Source organism: Pseudophryne corroboree, chromosome 1 (assembly GCF_028390025.1).
Source record: "Pseudophryne corroboree isolate aPseCor3 chromosome 1, aPseCor3.hap2, whole genome shotgun sequence".
Lineage (NCBI taxonomy): Eukaryota > Metazoa > Chordata > Amphibia > Anura > Myobatrachidae > Pseudophryne > Pseudophryne corroboree.
Window position 1 is genome coordinate 839,932,693 of NC_086444.1, and position 26,819 is coordinate 839,959,511.

Here is a 26,819-nt window from a genome sequence, read left to right on the forward strand (position 1 = left end):
ATGTGATAGCACTGTCAGCAGTATTCATTCCGGGAGTGGACAACTGGGAAGCAGACTTCCTCAGCACGACCTCCACCCGGGAGAGTGGGGACTTCACCCAGAAGTCTTCCACATGATTATAAACCGTTGGGAAAAACTCGACAGGTATTGCGCCAGGTCAAGGGACCCTCAGGCAATAGCTGTAGACGCTCTGGTAACACCGTGGGTGTACCAGTCAGTGTATGTGTTCCCTCCTCTGCCTCTCATACCCAAGGTACTGAGATTGATAAGATGGAGAGGAGTAAGCACTATATTCGTGGCTCCGGATTGGCCAAAAAGGACTTGGTAACCGGAACTTCAAGAGATGCTCACGGAGGATCCGTGGCCTCTACCTCTAAGAAGGGACCTGCTCCAACAAGGACCCTGTCTGTTCCAAGACTTGCCGCGGCTGCGTTTGACGGCATGGCGGTTGAACGCCGGATCCTGAAGGAAAAAAGGCATTCCGGATGAAGTCATCCCTATCCTGATCAAAGCCAGGAAGGATGTAACCGCAAAACATTATCACCGCATTTGGCGAAAATATGTTGCGTGGTGCGAGGCCAGTAAGGCCCGACGGAGGAAATTCAACTGGGTCGATTCCTACATTTCCTGCAAACAGGAGTGTCTATGGGCCTGAAATTGGGGTCCATTAAGGTTCAAATTTCGGCCCTGTCAATTTTCTTCCAAAAAGAACTAGCTTCAGTCCCTGAAGTTCAGACGTTTGTAAAAGGGGTACTGCATATACAGCCTCCTTTTGTGCCTCCAGTGGCACTTTGGGATCTCAATGTAGTTTTTTGGGTTCCAAAAGTCACATTGGTTTGAACCACTTAAATCTGTGGAGTTAAAATATCTCACATGGAAAGTGGTCATGCTGTTGGCCCTGGCCTGGGCCAGGCGCGTGTCAGAATTGGCGGCTTTATCCTGTAAAAGCCCTTATCTGATTTTCCATTCGGACAGGGCGAAATTGAGGACTCGTCCTCAGTTTCTCCCTAAGGTGGTTTCAGCGTTTCACCTGAACCAACCTATTGTGGTGCCGGCGGCTACTAGTGAATTGGAGGACTCCAAGTTGCTAGACGTTGTCAGGGCCCTGAAAATATATGTTTCCAGGATGGCTGGAGTCAGAAAATCTGACTCGCTGTTTATCCTGTATGCACCCAACAAGCTGGGTGCTCCTGCTTCTAAGCAGACTATTGCTCGTTGGATTTGTAGTACAATTCAGCTTGCACATTCTGTGGCAGGCCTGCCACAGCCAAAAATCTGTAAATGCCCACTCCACAAGGAAGGTGGGCTCATCTTGGGCGGCTGCCCGAGGGGTCTCGGGTTTACAACTTTGCCGAGCAGCTACTTGGTCAGGAGCAAATACGTTTGTAAAATTCTACAAAATTGATACCCTGGCTGAGGAGGACCTGGAGTTCTCTCAATTGGTGCTGCAGAGTCATCCGCACTCTCCCGCCCGTTTGGGAGCTTTGGTATAATCCCCATGGTCCTTACGGAGTCCCCAGCATCCACTTAGGACGTTAGAGAAAATAAGAATTTACTTACCGATAATTCTATTTCTCGTAGTCCGTAGTGGATGCTGGGCGCCCATCCCAAGTGCGGATTGTCTGCAATACTGGTACATAGTTATTGTTACCAAAAAAAATCGGGTTATTGCTGTAGTGAGCCATCTTTTCTAGAGGCTCCTCTGTTATCATGCTGTTAACTGGGTTCAGATCACAAGTTGTACGGTGTGATTGGTGTGGCTGGTCTGAGTCTTACCTGGGATTCAAAATCCTTCCTTATTGTGTACGCTCGTCCGGGCACAGTATCCTAACGGAGGCTTGGAGGAGGGTCATAGGGGGAGGAGCCAGTGCACACCAGATAGTCCTAAAGCTTTCTTTAGATGTGCCCAGTCTCCTGCGGAGCCGCTATTCCCCATGGTCCTTACGGAGTCCCCAGCATCCACTACGGACTACGAGAAATAGAATTATCGGTAAGTAAATTCTTATTATATATATATATATATATATATATATATATATATATATATATATATATATATATTGTACTTGTATGTATACTTAAAGTGCTTGTGACCATTCTTACTGTATTTTCACATTAGCTGGATTTACAAGCATGTGTTTTCCTTGTCTACTTGAGATTTAACAAAACCCAATGTAAAATTGACAGGATATGCATTAAGTGCCAATTCTGCCACAAGAGTATTTTTGCCTACTGAAACAAATTTTTACTTTAGGTCTACTGGTCAATATAAAAACAATAGTGAGCTTTTTTGTAATTCAGTACAACAGCACAGCCGTTGCTAGAAGCCTTGTCGGTTAGTGATAACCAGTAAACCTGTTGCAAACACCTTTTTGTGCCAGCACTGCATTTTAAGTTTGTTTGCGTTGCTCAGGTAGAGAGAGTAAAATACATTCCAAAGCTGCTTTGTGACAAGAGCTCATTGCAATCGGATTATAAATAGAGACAGGGAGTGGCACCTTGCTGAACACCGATCTGGGCAGATTAAATTTATTTTAAGTGCATATTCTGAGCAGAGACCAGATGTTGCAATAGCCTTAACAGTGGCTTAGAGAGAGAATCTTGCTTTTAAAAAGGCCAATGCTACAGTAGCTCTTACAAGTAATTTTTTCCAACTTTTCCATCCCTTGCATTTGTACGATCATGAGAAAATCAGTCTAAAGAAGGGTTTTCAGGCTGCAAACATTAGGTTGGCTAGCAGAAAATTATATTTTCCATACAGCGTACTCACCTGAGCAAAAGTTGAAGGTCATACATTCAGATCAGATTGAATTGTTTAACACCAATCACCTGGACAGTCTGCTCCTTAGTATTAATGCCAGGTGCAATGTAATTTAGCCTGATCAAGGTGCAACCCCTGATAATACAATTTATAATGCCCAGAGTTCAAAGAGCAATGATGTTACCAATTCCATATTGTAATACTCCCCTCCAGACATGCAGAGAAAGCCCAGTCACATTTGCATTCTTACTCCTAACAGTTGTTGACACACACCAGGTGGACTTTGCTCATTTTACAAGCGTTATGCAGGTATCTTAAAGAGAATGAATGTTTATAGGTGCCCTTACATTTGTAGAGCAATATCATTGTTTATGATAAGAGGCAGAAAAATGTATTGTTTGATAGAAATATATTTTCCAATGTCATTTAAAACAACGCGTAGATCAACTTTACCATATTTTTTTGTATAATTAATAGTTAAAGGACATATACATCTATCACATGAGAATCTTTGCAGAAAATTAACAATATAGATAACATTTGCAGCATACAGTATCGAGCTTTGGACTTAATAACTTTAATACCAATGTTCAGTTCAGTGATCTGTAGACTCAGGGGATCAGGACGAGATCCCACCGGACGGGATCCCGGCGGTCGGAATTCCGACACTGGGATCCCGACCAGCATAATCCCGACAGGGGGGCGAGCACAACGCAGCCCCTTGCGGGCTCGCTGCGCTCACCACGCTGCAGGCATGGTGCCTCGCCACACTGCGGGCACTAATTTATTCTCCCTCTATGGGTGTCGTGGACACCCACAGAGGGAGAATATGTCGGGATTGTGTCGGTCGGGATCCCGGTGTCGGTATTCCGACCGCCGGGATCCCGTCCGGCGGGATCTTGACCGCATCCCATTCTAAGGTCAAATACCTCTGCCCATGAATGCAGCTTAGGGCAAAGTAATGTGGATGGCTTTACTAAAGCTGGCCATACATCAGGACGATATCTTTCCAACCAGCCAACTACTTGGCTGGTTGGAAAGATAATGTGGCAGTGTGTGGGAGCAAACGATTATCAGCCGTTTGCTCCCACACGCTGAAAAACGGACAGAAACAGTCTGTCCAACTAGTTGGGAAAATCAAACCTGTTTGATTTTCCCAACCAATCGTTCAGGTGTAGGGGAAACTTTCCCCCCAACTGAACGATAAGTAGGCGGACACTGCCTGCTAGTGTCCGCCTACAGTATGAAAAGCCCCCCCCCAATCACCTGTGACAGCGGGCTGTGCAGTGCGGGGTCTGAAAAGGGGGGGGAGCTACGGCGGCACGAGGGGGCGGAGCTACACGGAATAGAGGGGCGGAGCTACACGGGACCAGACAGCTTTGCAGTGACGGCCAGCCAGACTTGGTAAGTGGAGGGTGAGAGAGAAGTGAGTGTGTGTGTGTTTGTATATATATATGTGTGTGTGTGTGTGTGTGTGTGTGTGTTTGTATATGTGTGTGTTTGTATATATGTGTGTGTGTGTGTTTGTATATATGTGAAGTGTGTGTGTGTGTGTGTGTGTGTGTGTATGGTGGAGATGTGTGTGTGTGCAAGGTGGGGTGTGTGTGTCTGTATATATGTGTGAATTGTGTGTGTGTGAGGTATGTCTGTGTGTGCGCGCGCTTTATGGACGCCACTGCTAGGGGGGCCATTACATGCAAGGACGCTACTACTATAGGAGGGGCATTACGTATAAGGACGCTAACGATGCTACTACTACTGGGGGGGCATTATGTATAAGAACGCTACTACTACAGGGGGGCATTACATATAACGATGCTACTACTACTGGGGGGGCATTATGTATAAGAACGCTACTACTACAGGGGGGCATTACATATAACGATGCTACTACTACTGGGGGGGCATTATGTATAAGGAGGCTACTAATACTGGGGGGGCATTACATATAAGGACGCTACTACTGGGGGGGCATTATGTATAAGGACTCTTACTACTGGGGGGCATTATGTATAAGGACTCTTACTACTGGGGGGCATTATGTATAAGGACGGTGCTACTACTAATGGGAGGGCATTACATGTAAGGATGCTACTACTACTGGGGGGGCATTATGTATAAGGGCGGTACGACTACTGGGGGAACATTACGTATAAGGATGCTACTACTACTACAGGGGTGGCATTACGTATAAGGACGCTGGATCAGATGAGTATAATTATCTTTTATTTTCAGGTACCCGTGGATTCTACTTGGAGAAGAGGACCGACTGCTTCGTGTCAACATAGGTAAGTATGTGTGTGTCGACATGTGTGAAATAAAGTTTTACTGTCACGGTGTGTGTCTCCTGTTTTTATTTGGGTATTTTTTTTCCATTAGAACTGCAGGTACCAGCGGGCCCGTTTTTCTCCCGCATGCTGGTACTTGTGGTTCTCCAAGTACCAGCTTGCGGGGGAGGCTTGCTGGGACTTGTAGTACTACTGGAAAAAACAATATTCTTTAAATTTTCTCAAGGCTATCAGCCCCCCATCCGCAGCCTTTGGATGGGGGGGACAGCCTCGGGCTTCACCCCTGGCCCTTGGGTGGCTGGGGGGGGGGGGACCCCTTGATTGAAGTGGTCCCCACTCCCCCAAGGTACCCCGTCCAGGGGTGACTAGTTGGATATTTAATGCCATGGCCGCAGGGCACTGTATAAAAGTGACCCCCGGCAGTGGCATTATCTGTCCAGCTAGTGGAGCCTGATGCTGGTGTAAAAAATATGGGGGACCCCTACTCTTTTTGTCCCCCGTATTTTTTGCACCAGCACCAGGCGCAGAGCCCGGTGCTGGTTTTAAAAATACGGGGGATCCCCTGTCCGTTTTCCCCCCGGATTTTTAGAACCAGGACCGGCTCGAAGAGCCCGAGGCTGGTTATGCGTTGGATGGGGGACCCCACGCAAATTTTTTTCGGGTTTTTCCCATTCCATTAAAAAAAAAAAAAAAAAAAAAAAAATATATATATTATATATATATATATATATATATATATATATATAATAATAATAATCTTTTTAAAAATATATAAATAATACTTGTGCCTCCAAAAAAGAGGGCACCAGGCAAGCTGTACATTTTACTACATTGGGAGTGCCGAATATCTACATCTTATATATATATATATATATATATATATATATATATATATATATATATTTGCCTTGGCAGCCCAACCATGCTGGTATCCATAGTTCAGTATAAAAATAAGTAAATCTAATAAATGTATGGTGGTGAAAGAAAAGCCCAGTTTCACTGAAAAAAAGACACTTCTGCATGTTTTGAAATTAAAAAACAAAACAAAACTGAAGAACTGTAGGCAGGCACTGTCCGCCTACTTCGGTGACATCACAAGTGGTACAGAAGTTGGCAGGTTGGTTGGTCTGATGAAAAGTTAGTTAGATGTGTGGAGCACTGGTAAAAAGTTGGTGAGATGTGTGGGGCACTGTTTTAGTTGAACAGACAAGTTGGATGGTTGGAAGTTTGGAGTGTTGGAGAAAAGTTGGTCTGATGTATGGCTAGCATAAGGTGTCAGGTCCGGAGCTGGGTCACAGAGCAGGGCTGGCTAGGGATAGGATGATGCAAGGTGGCTGAATGATACTTATCTTCATAAAGTAACTACCATAATATGGATTAGTAGGAGAAAAGAGCAAATCTAGATTTCAACTGTATGCTACCAGGTTGTGGTAACAATACCTTAGAACCTAGTACAAAAGAAGGGTTGGGTATGCGTGTCACCATACAGACGCCGGAATCAGCAGTGATCAGCAGCACAGCAGACACTGGGGGAGGATGCAGGGAAGCAGTTTTCATAGCACCCAACTTGGAAAAAAATAATAATAAACACGTGCCTACCTGTAATCCTTAGTTCAGTAATGTGGTCATGTACCACCAACCCGAGGCACCCCTGCAAGAGCTCTGCGGCTCCTTAGGGTGCATGGGCACACAGTTTGGGGACCACTGAATGTATTATCTCCACACGCATACCCACTCACACATGTACACACTAACAAACATACATGCATCCATCTACCCGGGGCTGAGAGGTGATTCGCGGCCACTGGTCCGCGCCACTACCCGAGGGGGAATAGATCGGTAGCCACCAGGCGCGAAGCGTGGGGACACGCTGCGCTCGAGGAAGGGATTCTGGCGTCGGTATTTCTACTGCCAGGATTTCATACTGATGCCCTTATTTATCACTGAGTGATAAATTTCACTGTGAGTGATAAATTGCACCAGCCAATCAGCTCCTAACTGCCATGTCACAGGCTGTGTTTGAAAACTTACAGTTAGGAGCTCATTGGCTGGTGTTAATTATCACTCACAGTGAAATTTATCACTCATTTATAAATAAGCGCCGAATCCGTTTATTACAGTCTACCTATACCCGAATTTCTAACAATACTGCAGTGGGCCAATATTCTTGATAAGTAGATGTGTGGAATTACCTCCTTCGCTGCAAGCCCTGGAATCCAGACTATCCATAGAACCAGCACTAAAGCTGACACTTATGTTCATGTTTGAGTTGCTGACATTTGTAGCCTTAAAAGACTCTCCAAGACTCTCCATTGAGCTCATATTCTCCAGTTCAGAGCTACTTTTGTTCATTTTATGATGCCTTGGGAAAAGAAAAGACATATGTCAAGAAAAATAATGCTTTGCAATACTGCAAGAAATGGATAATAGTTATTTCCCATTTCCTAAAGCATTAAAGTGATTTAAAAAAAATAAGCACAACGAAACGCTACCTAGTGTACATTTAAAATGTTGTTTAAAAAAGTTAAAATAAAATAAAAATAAAGACAACCTGGTTACTTTCCAGGAAGGGATGACCAGCTAGAAAACCCATTTTTGTATAAGTACAATACAAATTATTATTATTACCAGAGCAGGATACACAAACGGACACTTCCTGTTCCCCATCCTATAACTCAAGTTACAAAGAGCAGTAAAACAGGTTATTCTTTTCTCAAAAATCCACTTATCAAATGAAGCAGAAAGCACTTTTTTTTGTACCTCCTTATGCAAACACAGATACATTTTACAGAGCAACTACAGTCTGAAGAGAGGCATACACAATGTGAGACTGCTCGCCAGTTCTCCACAAGGGATGTAGTTAATATGCCGGATGTCGGGATCCCGGCGTTCAGGATACCAATGCCGGCAGTAAAATGCTGGCAGTTGGAAAACCAAACAAAGCCTGGTATTCCCACAAAAGGTCGCCACCGGGCACGAAGAGTGGTGAGCGCAGTGAGCCCGCAATGGGACTCGCTGCCGGGATTCAGGATGGCGGGATGCCGCTGTCATTATACTGAAAGCCAGCATCTGGTCTTCTGGCATTACGTATGTATTCCCTCCACATACAAAGGTCCTAAAGCACAGCAAATACAGGTCTACATTTGAGCTGGACCAAGCTTGATCAAATCTGGCATAAACTGCAGTGGAATGATTGGTTAGAAAAGGTCTGTACCTTACACAATATGTCCCTTTGGCCCAAGTGCCAATGTATAGAATATTGATAGGTCCATATGTGTAGCCAAATTGGATATACTGTGGATTTGGCCACTTGGTGTTTACAGCTAGTGGCTGCATCTGCAAATGTATGCATTACATGCAAGATAAATGTTAAGAAAACATAATAATCCTAAAATGTAGCTCTTATTATCTTGCCAATATTATCTTGGTATGGGATTATATAATTATTTTTAAAACTTTCTAATTAGTTAGCTAAAGGGCATCCCAATTATTTAGTTATGTTGTTAATGTTAAATTAAAAAGTGGAAGACAAAAAAAAAAAATGCAGACACAACACCTTTTGTGTACTTCAGATCCCTCACTGTGGCGGAGCTGTGCTTGGCTGGTGGTGTACATATTTCTGGGTGATTAGACTTGGAACAGGTACAAAATAAAAAGATAAAAGCTAGAATCTATCCAGAAATATGTGGAAAAGCAACTTGGTATAATTAACAGAAATGTCTCTGAAAGAAGACATTGTGATGGCGAATGTTTGTTCTCCTTGGAACACTGACAATCATTAACCTCATTCCTCTGCTTTCTATATTTACATGTTCTGCAGTGGAATGCAAAACAATACTGGTGAACTGGTCAGTGTGGACTTTAATTTTCTTTTCTTGCACTCTCCTTGGCGTTTGGGCTGTGAGGATGATGCCTTTTGTAAGCAGTTACTGAATAACAGCCACGATACTGGAAGGGCCAAGGATTCCAAAAGGAATGTGACTAGGCCTCTCTCCAGGACTTCACCATGGAGGCTGTGGGAATTGGTGGCAGGCAGCGTCCAAACAGAATGTAGCATGTCATTTTGTGACTCAGTCGCTGGATTCAAAGAAACAAGAAATTCTTTGCATAGCTTAAAGCCCCTCTTACTCAGCTCTGCTACAGAGAATTTACAAATAAATGCCATGTAAGGCTTTGAAGTCTGGGCAAGCAGGAAAATCCCAATAACTGAAGCAGATCCCATCTCTGAGAAATGTTTTATACAGTTTCCTGGCATAGAGTGAGTAGGACACATACCATCTCCATAGCAGCCCAGGATGTCTAAAAGTGAGTCATACGCAGGGCTAAATCTGTGCTGGAAGCACAGGAATGCAGTTCTGAGGCTACTATTGGCCTCATAAAGGCAATTCATTCAGTGCCGTAACTAGAAGTGTGCAGTCTATGCAGCCGCTCAGCACATCTTCATATGGACGTCATGTGCTTAGGGAGCAGGGCTGGCACAGGGTACTCCAGAGCCTTGTTATGGCATGAAATGCAGTTAGCATTGCTATGTGGTCACCATGTGTGACTGCACAGTGACACACATGCACACCCCAACATTGCAGACTTTCTTGCACATCTCTTGGTGCAAGGACAAATGTGAGATGCTGGTGGTCAAAAGTTGCAGAAGAAATGGTTCTGGCCATCAACACTAAAATAACTGTCAATGAAGTCATTAATGTTTGAGGAGAATATTTAGTGTCCTTCATACACATTTGCACTCCACTTCTTTTATCTAATAATTAAGCACTGCTTATTAAATTGATTATTTACATAGAGAAATAGTTTATAATAGAGAAACAGCATTGTGGCGGGGCCCTTATGTCGAAGAATGCTCGTTCTCGCGCTGAACACACTGTTTAAGGCACGAGTATGGGCATTCTCCAACAAAGCAGCACGCTGATTTGAATAGCTGCAGGACCTCCTTCCCTGTGCTATTCAATTTGCATTGAATTGAATTGAGCCTATTGAAGTCTTAAAATGCAGATTAGTGCTTCAAAATACACATTCTACAATAGATTTACAAGTACTGTGTTCAGTAAAACTTTTAACTATATGTGGATATTAGTTTGGGAAGTGGTGCAAGGTGCTTCTAATTTACACTGCAAATGTAACTGAAAAGTTTGCAGAGGTCTGTATAGTCAGTATATACTAGGAAGCTGCAATTGTATCTTATTCTAAGCATGTCAAGTCATAAAATATTATTTCTGAAAAAAAGGCTGTATTTTAAGAAAATGATCCTTATCTTCTGTGTGAGGGATGTGAGAACTAGAGATATTGCTCACAGTCATGTGTTGATGTAACCAAACAGACAACCTTTTGTGTGTCCAGAGTCAATGATCCCATTCATCTTATGACACAGGTCAGCGACAGGAGCTATCAAGTCACACACTTGTATATGGTGTGCATTTGGAAAGCCATCTTGCTGCACAATGCCTTTAAGGAATTTTGTGATGACTGCTGGGAAGAGGGTGATGATAATTGCTATCAAACAACAAAAGTCACCCAGATCATTAAGGTTAAGTGACCTTTAACATATTCCTCAGCATTACAGACTTAGTAGGAATAAGCTTCTAGTGGAAAGGAAAAGTGGAGTGTGCTAATAAATGCCCTATAAATAAATCCCTCTATTACATAACGCATAAGTATTAGGCTGACTCAGTATATCCTAGTTAATTGGTTGCAAAGCCAGTGCAAGATCAAAGATGAATGCCTACAAATGACTAAAGCAGCCCATACATCAACAGGATGAATTCCCAATGCCAATCAGATTCCCTGATCGTCAGACTCCAATGATCGGTAAAATACAACATTTTAAAAATCCCTGGCTCGCCGTTTCCATTCATTTTTGGGTCGGAATCGGCAAAAACGAGGATTTCCAACATGTTGGATTCGGGAAGTGGTTACAATACCGCCAGTCGGGAACCCGGCGGTCACAATACAGATGCCAGAAACCCGGCAGGGGGTTAAATGTGCCGCTGGAATACCGGCGAGAAGGGCTATTCTCAGTCTGTGGGTGTCAATGACACCCATAGAAAGAGAATATAACCTGTGGTGAGTGCAGCAAGCCACCGTGCCTGCATCAACTCAACATAGGATTGTGCCAACCCCAAGATGGCAAGAATAAATACTGTAAGTACAAGAAAAGGATACCATCAACAGTATCAGCTGATCATCTGTATTTACTAAAACTACTAAAGTACATAGTTAAACCATCATCGGCCACGATTCTTTATATATTAATCATTACTACAAGTGGAGCAGACCTTATTACATCAATTCATCCACAGGGGCATAAGTCAGCACATATAGAGTATCAGCCAATGCACAGGAAGAGAAAATGGAATAGATCACATGAGCAATCCATTCGCATTTCTTAATTTATCTCAAATAAAGCCTGCCTCATCTGTAGATCAACTGTGACCCATCACTTCTTCCCCCCCCCATCACCAATGATAGGCTGAACTGCATTGCAGACACTGGGAAATTTTTAAACCTAGACTACTTTCCACATTAACACTTGTGTACATCCAGCGCAATGAAATAGCAAAAGGACAATGAATTACATAAAATTGAACAGCATATAAATAATTTCCTAGCTACATTTTTCTAGACTGTTTGTACGGTCTAAACTTCCATTAGACTAGTATGAGGAAAAGTTGTAAAACCGGGCAATAAAACATTAACAAAATTAGTATAGGCCACATTCCTATGGCTATATTGAGAACAAGTAGCCATTTACTGGAAGCATTAAACTTTCTTATGCTTACCAACTAACTACTAGTAAAGACAGGAATACACATTTTAATCCAAAAGCTAAATAAGTTGTACACATCACATAAATGTTAGAAATTTCCCTTCCCTTTCCCATATACAAAAAATTATAGGATCTCAGAATCCTTGAATTGTTCAACACTTTTAGGCGTAGTTCAAAATAATAATCCTATTAGAATGAGTACTAAAAGCGACAGGTTACAGCTGCCAAGATAAGGCAAAATTATTTTTTTTCCATTAATTGCAAGTAAAGGCAGGCCAGAGCAAGGCTGCCTGCAGTGCGTCATGAACTTCTAGGTTTTACTAGCTACTGTTTATACCGAAATAGCGTGTTGTATACTAGCAATATGCAAAAACGGGTGTGATACAGGCCGTCGGCAGTCGGGATGCTGGCGGTCACAAACGACCTTGGCATCTCGACAATTATTTTACCCCTCCCCTGTCCTCTACCTTTACCCTAATCAATATGGGATGGTGGCTAGGGCTACGATAGCGGGTGTGGTGGCTCTGGCTAAGTCACAGAAGGTGGCAGCTTTGGCTAGGCCCCCCCCCCCCCCCCATGGCCCTACCCTTGGGGATGTCGGCGGTCGGTGTCCGTCACATGACCGCCGGGACGTCCTGACCGCATCCCACAAAAAGGGCAGTAACCCAAAACAGACATGTGCTTTGATGGAGTCCTCTTTACTAATGTACTGCAATCTTCTAAAGCACGCTTTACACTCAGTGTGCTAGGAATAATATACTAATTCTTAGAGAACTGTATTGATAAGCACACCCAACTTTACCTTTCCAGCAGTTTTGCTGTGTAATCTGTAACCTAATGATCGGAGTGAAAATCTACCCCAAATTTTGGAGGTGCCAAAAGTAGAGCATTTATTACAACATAATTCAAAAGTATCCTAATACTTTTTATGGTTCAGGAGTCATAATAATGGGAAAGTATCACGTTCATACCTGCTCTGTTTTTTCGGTGGAGGAGGTGGTGGTGGCTGACTCGAGTCTTCAACTTCCTTATTTATTTTTGAGAGTTCAACAGGACAAGAGGCAGATTTACTCATACCTTTCTGACCTCTCAGTTCATCCAACTTGTCTCTCTCTTCATAGCTACAATTAGTAGTGATGGATGAAACAGGCTGACCATTGCCTACAGCACAGGTACTTGACTGCAGTGAGCTAGATGACACTTCTTCCTCCTCTTCCTCATCAATCCTGCACTGCCGGCTCCATATTGCATGGTTGAGCCTCTGTCTACGATCTCCTGCAGGCAGGCACCTGTCAGTCAGCTCTTGGGAGTCCTTTTTATGAGAGATGGAGGATAAGATCCCAGTAGTGTGTGTTGGCAAAGTCAGACGTAAGCTATTCAACTCCTCCGATTGGGTAACCTTAGGAGGCACAACATGGCTGGTGTTACATTGATATTTATGTGATAATGAAGTCTGGTACCTTCTATTCACATCAACTGATTTACTTTGGCTCCTTTCTCCCCATAGAAAAGTAGGTGAGAGACTCCCATTCTCTGCAGATGAAGGACTAGTGCATGTCCATTCAACCCCAACTGCAGAATCTGGGCTGCTCAGGTAAATTGTTCGGTTGTCTTCTTCTGTATGGGCAGCCATGACGGTTATCCTAGCAGCAACATGTGTTGTGGATTCTTGTATCATCCTGCTATTGCTGACAGAACACTGATTACCCTCCTGTTTAGCGCTGGTTTTCTCCGTGTGCCATACAGTTTTCGTCCCTGTGCCTGAAACACCTTTTCTTTTAGTGCTTTCAGCATAAATAGGTTCATTGTTTCTTCCATCATCAGGTACAGTAGAGGAGTGAAACTTAGTCTGGGAATCTGCAATAGTTGGTGACGCAAGAGGACTGTCTTTAATACCAATACATGACAGAGTCTCTGACAGGTTATCTGACTCAGAATGAAGCGATACTTTAGTTCTACTGACGTACATGCTCTTACTAGATCTCACATCTGATTTATAACAGTTTGTATCATCAGACCTGGTTTCTTTGCACAATCCTGTTTTGACAGAAGCTACACAAACTGCACTGTCTTTGCTAAGAAAACTTCCTTTAGAGGATGGCCTGTCTGGGGCAGGTCGGGTTCCTGAGCAGTAAGCACTGCTACTCTTTAAAGAAAGCAAGGCAGATTCTTCTTGGAGGCTGTTCAGTTTCTCAGTATCCCCATCATTTTGTTTTGATACCTGGAAATCTTCCTCCTGAGGTGCTCTCAACTTGTCCTTGAGGAACACTGCTTTGTCAGCCTGAACATCAAAGTGACTCACATACGTTAAATTATTCACAGCATTTATCTCAATCTTCTTATCAGGACTTGTCGTACCATTGAATAAATATTTTGATGTATCACTCGAGGAGCAATAATCATGGCTGAAATGTTTGCTGAAGTTATCTAGAATAACCATTGAAATATCCTCAGATTTCAGGACTGAATTGCTCATTGAAGATACTTTCCAACTGACCTAAGAGGGGAAAAAAAAAATAATGATTTTGTTTTATAATATTGCAGAAGATATTAAAACTATAATCTACTGTAAGACAATAGGCCTATTTCAGAGATGGACAAAGATCAGCTGCAGTAGGTGTCTTGTGTAAATAGAAGACTCATGCAGGCTTCTGTGATCTGCTGCTTCCTCTGAAGACGCAGCATCAGATCACTCTGCATGAACATAGGCCTTCTGAGCCTCAGGTTACTTAGCATGGTCGGTGTTCTCACACAGCCGGGGCCTGTGAAGTTGCGCCTGAAGAAAAAAAACACTGGCCTGGGCACGCCTTAAAAATGGTGCCAACGCTCCCCACCCCCTTCATTTTTGAAAATGCTCTCGTCGCTGCCCCACTCCCAAACAGATGCGGCTTAGCAGGGTCTGTGCCTAAAGAAGCAAGACCCAATAGGGACATGAGCAGTTCAGTAAACATAAGATATATACATTAACGCAGTGGTTCTCAAACTCGGTCCTCAGGACCCCACACGGTTCACGTTTTCCATGTCACCCAGCAGCTGCACTGTGTATCACCAACTGCCACATTTTAAAAATCTACAGGTGACCTGCAAACCACGGACCGTGTGGGGTCCTGAGGACCGAGTTTGAGAACCTGTGCGATTAACGCCTGGGGCTATTCAATTACAGCCCATTTATCTTGCCAATTAAATTAACCTGTTAATTGGCTTTAACCCATGGAGTCCGGGATAAGTTTACCGTGGCTAATTGAATTCCCCCCAAAATCTCACTTACATGTATCATAGATGTATTTTTTACAGTCTGTGAACTACAGTATTACACAAATATACTGCACTGACAAAATGTATCAGATAAGCTGGAACAGGTGGAACTTTGGCAAAATAAATGTATGTATGAGACAAAATAGATAGCAAAAACCTACTTTTAAATTTAAATATACCCAGGGCAGGGAAAAATAGCCCTTGCATCACATCCGCATTCTATGAATTACTTTCACAAAGGGAAACCTGATAAGGTTATCATGCCCTTGGTCACTGAAGCAAGTAGGTATATGGTTAATACAAAGGACTAGAAGTGCTTCTTTTATATAAACCTAGTCTAGCCAGATACTGGATAAATAGTTACCAGTTTATTATTAGAATGCTAACTTTCTGCAATTTCTTTGAAGTATAAATACTGTATTTCAAATGGATTCTCTGCCATTGCTTGGCAACTGACAATGCTTAAATTGGTTCTAAATAATTCTGGAACCTGGTGAGAATGTACAGTACATGCGCCATATGGAACACAAGTTTCATAATAATAAGCCATTTTATGGTCACTTTCTTTCCCAGTTGGATCACATGCATCCACTTAGAAAGCGTCCTAGATATGTGCACGTACCTGTGTTGGTGTTTCACTGCTGTTCATCTCAGCCCACCCCTCAGCAGTATCTGATGTAATCATGGTTGGTTTTACTGCTATGGTGGGCTTGGAATACAGAGCAGCAGTTACAATCTCATCATCTTGGTTTGTGTTCTCCGACTTGATCCTAATCCCATTAAGACTAGGCAGGACTGGCAGGTTGCCTATTTTTCCATCAGAGGATGTCTGAAGCTTTCGGTGGTCACTCTTTGGGTGAAAGCAGTTCTTGCAGGATCCAGGTTTCCAAATGTGTTCCACAAATTCGTTGCACACAGACATTCTCAAGCCCTGATTGGTTAGTGTGATGCCTCGATGCATGTTAGAGCCAGAACCACCTCTCTCATCTTGTGCTCCGCAATATGCAGAACAAATTGTGGCTCCTTCACAAACCTAGATTAAAGAAAAAAAAATATTATTGAAAAATTGTTTTTATTCCTACATGAACCAAAATGATACAGAGATCAATAAATTTTTCTTTGTTTTTGGGTATAGAAAAATCATAATATAACTGCAGTAAAATATATACCAATGAGTGTCCCATACATATGCTGTCTAGCAGAGGCCACAAAATGTTAAGCTTTGCAAACTTGGAGTGATAAACTCTTATGTGATTCATGCAAGAAGTGTAATGGGCTAGAAACTGAAGCCGAAATGACCGTTTGGGTTAACAGTACCTGCCTGCACAATGATAGCTGCATGATGTGCCTATGTTTAATGAATCACCCTTACTCTATCCGTTTCATCTGATAGAGGTGTTACTCAGTATATGACACGTTCCGCCAACATAAATCCCCTCCCTATGGTCACGTAAAAGGAATTTGGATACCAGCTCTTCACTTATCTGTAAGGTTCTGTAGCCAAACCATTCATTCCTGCCTTTTAATATGCGTTTCCATTCTCAGCTTAATGACAATTAGAAGTGACACCTTGAACATTTACCATATCAAAAGTGTACTTTCCCATTTCACAGCTGCTCCAGTCTGATTGATTCTGCAATTACATGCTTCAAACAAGTAATCCTGAACAAACTGGTGCTCAATTTTATTACTGTTCCTTTTACGTTACCTGCTGTCCAGGGATATACTGCATGTACCTGTGTATCAGATGCACAGCTAGAAGTACAATTCTTGTCAATAGAAAATGTACAGCAGACTGCCCCTTTTAAAGAAAAGCTTAAAAACTTAAATTATCCAGTGAGTCTGCACATACCTTTAAGTCTTATTAATTAGTAAGGAAGTAAATTAAAGCAGTATACGATCCGATGCACTGCAATAGACATCTAAGAGCTTCATATAAATTGGTTTACTATGCTTGGCATGCTTCCCCCCCCCCCTCCCAAAAAAAAAAATAGAATACATGGGGGAGATTCTATGACATTTTAAGGTATCATACAAATGATACAAACATTAAATAAGAGTTAAACTTACTAGTATTGTGCACGGATCTGGTGCCAAAAACACTAAAAAGAAGCATTGCCTAAAAGTCTATCACCAGTCATTGTGCTAGGATTAGCTCTTCACAGTGCCAAACAGTAGAACCAACCCTGAGGTGATGGCGGTCAAAGCAGGTTGAAATAAATCTGCCTGCAGACAAATGTTCCATTTCAGCAGATGCTCTTGACATGTTTTAAAACACAGAGGGGTAGATGTACTAAGCCTTAGAGAGTAATAAAACGGACAGATAAAGCACCAGCCAATCAGCTCCTAACTGCCATGTTACAGGGTGCATTTGAAAAATGACAGGAGCTGATTGGATGTTACTTTATCTCTTTCCATTTTATCACTCTCCAAGTCTTAGTATATCTGCCCTAGAGAGTTGAGCATTTAGGGGTCTATTCATGAAGCAGTGAAAAGAGTGGAGAAACAGACCAGTGGAAAAGTTGCCCATGTCAACCATAGTGTTCATTCTAGCACCCTGCACCTTTCAAAATCCGTGCAGTTTCTCTTTCCTGCCTGGGGTGTCGCTCTCTGTTCTGGTGTTTCTCAGCACACTGGTCTGTTACTCAGTGCTGTGATACAAACCTGTGTGCGCTGAGAAGCACCAGAGCAGAGAGCGACACCCCAGGCAGGAAAGAGGAACTGCATGGATTTTGAAAGGTGCAGGGTGCTAGAATGAACACTAAACCAATCAGCATATTACATTTTATAGAATGTACTTGATAAAGGGTTCCTTTAAAGCCGATTGACAACTTCTCCACTAGTTCTTTATTCCACTCTTTTCACTGCTTCATGAATAGACCCCTTACTCACATGATGCCATGAATAATGCACTTTTCAGGTGCCCTTTCTTGCTTTGTGGAGGCTAATTTAAATATTTAGCCTCAGTATTGCCTGAAATTCTCCCTCCCGATAGCTTTTAGAATACTTTTCAAATATTTTCTTTTACAGGCAAAGATCAAGAAATGAAAAGTCTTGCCATAGGCTTAAAAGGCATTTTTTTTCCCCTAAAGAAGCTTATCACAGCAAACCCATTGTGAAGATGATCCTTTCAAGAGTCACACTATTACACCTTTGCTTCTCTGCCTTTTGACTAAGATCAAGAGGCTCTATCTCTGTACCCATAGGGTTATAGTGTACCCAGTGGATGTGCAGTAACATAGTAGTGCCAGGGGCTGAGGTGCTGGAACTCTGAGCTGCCAGTGCAATTTCTTACCCAAGTGAGGATCACCACCCTGTTATAGAAAACATGCCTAATGGCGTGGAAAACGTGCACAAACAGCATTTTTCTTTTTTTGCAAGAACATTTTATTTTATAAATCTAGTTAAGAAGGCACTGCAGGCTACTTATTTAAATTATTCACTACATTGTCCTTTGTCAAGATTTTGTCTTTAGGATGGGCTACCAGATGGAGACATTATCCCTCTACCTAGCCCTGGCCTTTGTGCTCCCATATCCCTACAAAGTATAAAGTGTCTTCTTAGGGGAATAGATGAAGATTCCAGGATCTCTGGGGGAAACCTTAGCAAAGATAAATGGACCTTGCTTAGCATTGTGACCAAAGGGCCATTTGGGCTTTGGGGATTGGGGAATACAGAGGTCCTCTACTTTTGGGAGATAACTCGAGTACCTAGAGACCAGTCCCAATTCTTACTTCAGAGGAGGTTTTGCTGTGAACCAATTCATATTTTAAATGTTGGGAAGTTCATAAAGCACTGCACTTCAGGCTCTTAAAGCAAAGAAGAATAAATAAAGGAAAATCGATTCTACCTTGTTAGCTTGGGAACATGAGTCATTCTCAAACATCACTGTCTAGTTTCAACAATTGAATTCTCATATCTGAAGTAAAGCTACAGGGTTTGTATTATGATTAAATTGTTCTTCCCCACTTCTACCACTAGATGGCACCCAACTGAGCAATCCAATTGATGCTCTGTTCGGGCATGTGGACACACTTCAGCTCTCAGCCTCCTGGCGTGGCAAGCTGAAATGTGCAATAAGTCAACACTGTGGGCGTCCCAAGCAGTACTTTAGATGGGATCAGTACGAAATCCCGCCAGACAGGATCCCGACCGACACAATCCCGACAGGGGGGCAAGCGCAACGCAGCCCCTTGCGGGCACGGTGCCTTGCTACGCTCGGCACACTAATTTATTCTCCCTCTATGGGTGTCGTGGACACCCACAGAGGGAGAATATGTCGGGATTGTGCCTGTCGGGATTCCGGTGTCGGGATTCCGACAGCCGGGATTCCGTCCAGCGGGATCTTGATCGCATCCCCCTTAGATGGGTTTGGCCACTTTGTGTGGGTAACCAAGAACTAATGGGCGCGCAAACGCAGCCTGTTACGTTATTATAGAGAAAACACCATTAAAGATGTTCACACAGGGATGGCCGAAAAATATATTAATATTCTTTAAAATGGGACAGACCAAAACGATTATTTATCATCATTTTGTGAATACCAAAAACACGTTAAAATAAAAGTTGCTTTAGGCAGTTGATTATAGCAGACATAAAGCCTTACAAGTGACTACAGCTGTATTGAAAACATATTTAGTTAGCAGGACCTGGCATTCAGCTTAACACTGAACCCAAAGATACCATTCATGGGTCTGCACTTTCCCATTACACCAACAATAAGCAGCCATGAACAAAAAGCACTGCTAAGAAAAGGCTAAATGTAATAGCTATTTTACTGTGGGATTTGGAGGTCTGCTTTTTGCAGTAACATGCCTGACAGAACTACTTGGCTTACAGCTGCACTGCCACCCAGGACTTGCAGGACTCCTGCTGTTCTTACAGAAAATCAATGCGATTTCCCCCACCTTTTACAAGTGACTAACAAACTAAATTCACTGGTTCCATATTACTACTGCTACACAAGGCCTCATTTGTTTCCTGGGTGGTACCCTTGCTTTAAATGATAATTGTATCTTTAAATATTAGCCAACTTAAAAGTAATATTTTCCTAAGAAATGTGCATGTGATTTTGTATTACTACTGCGACCCCTGAAATACTTTTTTGAGGAGTTGCTTTAAATCCTACAAGTTATTTTCAGTCTAAAGATGGGTACACACTGGAAAGATATCTGCAGATCAATTGATCTGCAGATATATCTATGGACGGATCGGGCAGTGTGTTGAGCATACACACTGCCCGATCCGTCGGGGACTGACGTCATGAACTGGGCAGGCGTGTACACACGCACGCCCAGTTCCGCTGTCAATCACCGCCGGCCGCCGCAGCATGTGTACGGGCAGTCGGCCGACCGCCGTACACACACAGCGGCGCGCCAATATATCGCTAGATATATTGTCCGTCGGCTGTGCTGCGGGGCCGACGCGATACGTTTGTGAACGACGAAGTTCACAGACGTATCGGCCGTACACACTGGCCGACAGACCCGCAATATATCGGCCGTTCAAGAGAACGGCCGATATATCGGACAGTGTGTACGGGCCGTAATACGATTTTACTGGATACCATGCCGTAGTATTGTGTGATTGTGGATATAAAATGCAATTCACAGTCATTGCTAACATGCATACATTATCATTACTAAAGGCTGTCTTTCCTCTGGCATCATCACTGAGCTACCTATATTGGGGGGGATTCAATTGTTATCGCCCTCAATCTCCCATCTAAAGTGACGGGAGATCGCAGGGGGCGATATACAATTAATGTCCCCTATCATGCTGATCGGGACCATTAGACTAAACTAATAGACGCAATCAGGAAAAGTGCCTCTTGGGCGCCCAAATGGATAACTTTTGACACATTTCAGCTCGCCACCACTGGCGGGTGCAAGCTGAAATGTAGACGCCGGCAGCCGATTGCGCCCAAACAGAGCTACATTCGAATAGCTCCGTTGGGCGCCATCTAGTGGCTGCTGGCCACAAATACCTTTGAATCTCACCCATAGAGGCTCTAACAGAGAGATATAAATCATGCACCTGCAGTAAAGAGAATGCAAAACAGACTTAGAATTTTGTAATTATGATATAAATAGTATACAGAGGGTACCATGAGGTATGACAGTAGGCATCATAATATTAACACATGCTTTCTAACTCTTCCGGGACAGTGACAAATTTCGTCCAGTCACCAGCATGCCTCTCACTCCACGAGTGTACTGGGCAGCCTGTGGGTTTGGAAATGCAATTCATATTGAATCCTGTAATTGTGTCCTCAACTCCCAGCGCCCACTGTAAAAGTGCACGAATTGCAGCTTGGGGGTTGGGGGCTGGCCACTAAGACACAATCACAGCACCACACCCCTGCACTCCAGTGACCGAGACTCACTTGGAGAGGTTACTTTTCAAAAGTTATCAAGTATGTGTTAACATAATAATAATAATAATAATATCATCATCATCATCTTTTATATGGCGCCCAATTACAGAGTACATAAAAAAAATAATCAAAACAGGAAAATAGTGACTTACAGTTGAAGACAATATAGGACAAGTATAGGGTAAAGAAACATAGTTACAGCAGCAGATGACACTGATATTAGTATCAGGGTGGCAGAAAACAGCAGGGTTTGGTGCCGTTGAAGAAGGTTTAAGTAAGAGTAAGTAAGTGAGAGATAGGATAAGCACATGAGGGGTTGAGGGTCCTGCTCGTGAGAGGTTACATTCTAAAGGGGAGGGGCAGACAGACATGGGTGACACAGATGGGGTAGACCGTGAGCAAGGAACAGAGGGTTAGGATGAGAGTAGACTGGGTTTGGTGAAGTAGTGGGCCCTTCAGATCCCGTTTGAAGTTTTGTAGAGAGATGGGGAGTCTGAGGGGAAGAGGTAGAGAATTCCAGGGAATGGGAGCAGCACATGAAAAATCTTGAAGGTAGGAGTGGGAGGAAGTAATCAGTAGGCAGGATAGGCGGTCTGCAGTAGCAGAGCGAAGAGGACAGGAGGTAGTGTAGAGGGAGATAAGGTCAGAGATGTAAATGAGAGAGAAGTGGTTGAGTGCTTTGTAAGTGAGTGTGAGAAGTTGGAATTGGATTTTGAAAGGGAAGGGGAGCCAGCGAAGAGCTTGTAGGAGTGGGGAGGTGTGTTTATTAAGGAAGATGAGCTGGGCTGCTGCAAAGAGGATCGATTGGAGTGAAGAGAGGCATTTGTCAGGGATGCCAGTTAGGAAATATTTTTGAGATGAAAATGACAGATTTTTGAGTGTTGAATGTGTGGTTTAAAGGAGAGGGAGGAGTCAAGGATTACTCCAAGACAGCGCACTTGGGGGCTAGAGATAGTCGTGCCATCAACAGATAATTAAATTGTAGGAGGCGAGGTTGTGCGGGAGTGTGGGAAGATGATCAGTTCAGTCTTAGTCATGTTAAGTTTAAGAAAGCGCTGGAACATCCATTAAGAGATAGCAGAGAGACATTTGGAGATACCAGTGAGAAGAGCGGGGAACAGGAAAGGTACATTTAAGTTTTATCAGCATAGAGATGATATTGGAAGTCAAAAGAACTTATGAGTTCATCTAAAGAGGATGTATAAAAAGAGACAGGGAGAGGACCAAGAATAAAACCTTGAGGGAAACCTACAGTTAGTGGAAGTGGGGAGGAGGTGAAGTCATGAGAGGAGACAGAGAAGGAACGGTCAGATAGGTAGGAGGACAGTATCACGCAGACCAAGGGAGTGAAGGTTTTGCAGAAGGAGAGGGTGGTCCAGTGTCAAAAGCAGCAGAGAGTAGTGGTCCTTAGATTTGTCAGCATGGAGGTCATTGCAGACTTTTGTGAGGGAAGTTTCAGTGGAGTAGAGAGAACGGAAGCCAGACTGGAAAGGGTCAAGCCGTGAGTGGAAGGAAAGAAAGGCATTAAGGCGATTGTAGAAAATATGCACAAGGAGCTTGGAGGCAAAATGGAGGCGAGAGATGGGTCAGAGATGTGTGTTTGGATCAAGGGTAGGTTTTTTAAGAATAGGGGAGACGAGAGCATGCTTGATGGGGACAGTGCCTGTTGAGAGGGAGAGATTGAGAAGGTGAGCAAGATGGGAACAGGCAGAAGGAGAGAGGTAGCGGAGGCGGTAGGGGATAGGGTCAAGTGGAGTGGTTATGGCAGGAATGGATGAGGGTTATGACTTCCTCACCAGACACATGAGAGAAAGATGTCAGAGTTAGTGAGAGGGATGAGGAGGGGTGGTAAGTGATAGGAGGTGGCTGGTTACTGATGGTCTGGTGTGATGTGATGTCCTGACGTATGGAGTCAATCTTGGATGTGAAATAAGTGGCAAAGTCGAAAGCCAACAGTGAGGAGGGGAGATGAGGTGGGAGTGGGCAGAGAAGGGAGTTGACAGTGGCAAGTAATACTGTTCAAAATAGTGTTTAAATTATACCCCCAACATCGTCCTGAAGATAGTGGAGAGAATGTGAGCATTCCACTGGAGGAGTGAGCGAGGACACACTTCATCCAACTTTCTGGTGTAGGGACAAATATACCAAATGACTGGACAGTCCCCTCAAATTGGGACTGTCCTGACAAAATAAGAACAGTTGTAAGGGAAGTTTAAGAGGGAGAGGGTGAGCCAAATAGTACCAAGAGACCAAAGACCCGGAGCAAAAATAAGAATTTACTTACCGATAATTCTATTTCTCGGAGTCCGTAGTGGATGCTGGGGTTCCTGAAAGGACCATGGGGAATAGCGGCTCCGCAGGAGACAGGGCACAAAAAAAGTAAAGCTTTACTAGGTCAGGTGGTGTGCACTGGCTCCTCCCCCTATGACCCTCCTCCAGACTCCAGTTAGGTACTGTGCCCGGACGAGCATACACAATAAGGGAGGCATTTTGAATCCCGGGTAAGACTCATACCAGCCACACCAATCACACCGTACAACTTGTGATCTAAACCCAGTTAACAGTATGACAACAGAAAGGGCCTCTTAAAGATGGCTCCTTAACAATAACCCGAATTAGTTAACAATAACTATGTACAAGTATTGCAGATAATCCGCACTTGGGATGGGCGCCCAGCATCCACTACGGACTCCGAGAAATAGAATTATCGGTAAGTAAATTCTTATTTTCTCTATCGTCCTAAGTGGATGCTGGGGTTCCTGAAAGGACCATGGGGATTATACCAAAGCTCCCAAACGGGCGGGAGAGTGCGGATGACTCTGCAGCACCGAATGAGAGAACTCCAGGTCCTCCTTTGCCAGGGTATCAAATTTGTAAAATTTTACAAACGTGTTCTCCCCCGACCACGTAGCTGCTCGGCAGAGTTGTAATGCCGAGACCCCTCGGGCAGCCGCCCAAGATGAGCCCACCTTCCTTGTGGAGTGGGCTTTTACAGTTTTAGGCTGTGGCAGGCCTGCCACAGAATGTGCAAGTTGAATTGTGTTACAAATCCAACGAGCAATCGACTGCTTAGAAGCAGGTGCGCCCAACTTGTTGGGTGCATACAATATAAACAGCGAGTCAGATTTTCTGACTCCAGCCGTCCTTGAAATGTATATTTTTAAGGCTCTGACAACGTCCAACAACTTGGAGTCCTCCAAGTCGCTAGTGGCCGCAGGCACCACAATAGGTTGGTTCAGATGAAATGCTGATACCACTTTAGGGAGAAAATGCGGACGAGTCCGCAGTTCTGCCCTATCCGAATGGAAGATTAGATAAGGACTTTTATAAGATAAAGCCGCCAATTCAGATACTCTCCTGGCAGAGGCCAGGGCTAGTAACATAGTCACTTTCAATGTGAGATATTTCAAATCCACCTTTTTCAATGGTTCAAACCAATGGGATTTGAGGAAATCTAAAACTACATTTAGATCCCACGGTGCCACCGGAGGCACCACAGGAGGCTGTATATGCAGTACTCCCTTGACAAAAGTCTGGACCTCAGGGACAGAGGCCAATTCTTTTTGGAAGAATATTGACAGGGCCGAAATTTGAACCTTAATGGATCCCAATTTGAGACCCATAGATAATCCTGATTGCAGGAAATGTAGGAAACGACCCAGTTGGAATTCCTCCGTCGGAACACTCCGATCCTCGCACCACGCTACATATTTTCGCCAAATGCGGTGATAATGTTTCACGGTGACTTCCTTCCGTGCCTTAATCAAGGTAGGAATGACTTCTTCTGGAATGCCTTTCCCTTTTAGGATCTGGCGTTCAACCGCCATGCCTTCAAACGCAGCCGCGGTAAGTCTTGAAAAAGACAGGGACCCTGTTGTAGCAGGTCCCTTCTGAGAGGTAGAGGCCACGGTTCGTCCGTGAGCATCTCTTGAAGTTCCGGATACCAAGTCCTTCTCGGCCAATCCGGAACCACTAGTATTGTTCTTACTCTTCTTTGCCGTATGATCTTCAATACCTTTGGTATGAGCGGCAGAGGAGGAAACACATACACTGACTGGTACACCCAAGGAGTTACCAGTGCATCCACAGCTATTGCCTGTGGATCTCTTGACCTGGCGCAATATTTGTCCAGTTTCTTGTTGAGGCGAGACGCCATCATGTCTACAATTGGTCTTTCCCAACGGTCTATTAACATGTTGAAGACTTCTGGATGTAGACCCCACTCTCCCGGATGAAGATCGTGTCTGCTGAGGAAGTCTGCTTCCCAGTTGTCCACGCCCGGGATGAACACTGCTGACAGTGCTATCACGTGATTCTCCGCCCAGCGAAGAATCTTGGCAGCTTCTGCCATTGCACTCCTGCTTCTTGTGCCGCCCTGCCTGTTTACATGGGCGACCGCCGTGATGTTGTCCGACTGAATCAACACCGGCTTTCCTTGCAGGAGAAGTTCCGCCTGGCTTAGAGCATTGTAGATTGCTCTTAGTTCCAGAATGTTTATGTGAAGAGACTTTTCCAGACTCGTCCATACTCCCTGGAAGTTTCTTCCTTGTGTGACTGCTCCCCAGCCTCTCAGGCTGGCGTCCGTGGTCACCAGGATCCAATCCTGAATGCCGAATCTGCGGCCTTCTAATAGGTGAGCCTTCTGCAACCACCACAGAAGTGACACCCTTGTCTTTGGTGACAGGGTTATTCGCAGGTGCATCTGCAGATGCGACCCTGACCATTTGTCCAACAGATCCCTTTGGAATATTCTTGCATGGAATCTGCCGAATGGAATTGCTTCGTAAGAAGCCACCATTTTTCCCAGGACTCTTGTGCATTGATGTACTGACACCTTTCCTGGTTTTAGGAGGTTCCTGACCAGATCGGATAACTCCTTGGCTTTTTCCTCTGGAAGGAAAACCTTTTTCTGAACCGTGTCCAGAATCATTCCTAGGAACAGCAGACGAGTTGTCGGGATTAAATGGGATTTTGGAATATTCAGAATCCACCCGTGTTGTCTTAGCACCTCTTGAGATAGTGCTAAAGCTGTCTCCAGCTGTTCTCTGGACCTTGCCCTTATTAGGAGATCGTCCAAATATGGGATAACTAATACGCCTTTTCTTCGAAGAAGAATCATCATCTCGGCCATTACCTTGGTAAAGACCCGAGGCGCCGTGGACAATCCGAACGGCAGCGTCTGAAACTGATAGTGACAGTTTTGAACAATGAACCTGAGGTACCCCTGGTGTGCGGGGTAAATCGGAACGTGTAGATACGCATCCTTGATGTCCAAGGATACCATAAAGTCCCCTTCTTCCAGGTTCGCTATCACTGCTCTGAGTGACTCCATCTTGAACTTGAACTTTTTTATGTAGAGGTTCA

At 43.9% G+C, this 26,819-nt stretch overlaps 1 protein-coding gene across 1 annotated transcript in view; it reads right to left on the reverse strand.

Annotated features, from left to right (window-relative positions):
• Window positions 1-26,819, reverse strand: part of LOC134912399 (inactive tyrosine-protein kinase PRAG1-like) — a 44,349-nt gene that overhangs the window by 11,113 nt on the left and 6,417 nt on the right. Inside the window, exons 2-4 of the mRNA XM_063919906.1 lie at window positions 15,702-16,112; window positions 12,796-14,321; window positions 7,242-7,411 (exon numbers count right to left, since the gene is read on the reverse strand). Of these exons, the coding sequence (XP_063775976.1) occupies window positions 7,242-7,411; window positions 12,796-14,321; window positions 15,702-16,040 (2,035 nt within the window). The 5' untranslated portion in view covers window positions 16,041-16,112. The remainder of the gene's footprint in view (window positions 1-7,241; window positions 7,412-12,795; window positions 14,322-15,701; window positions 16,113-26,819) is intronic.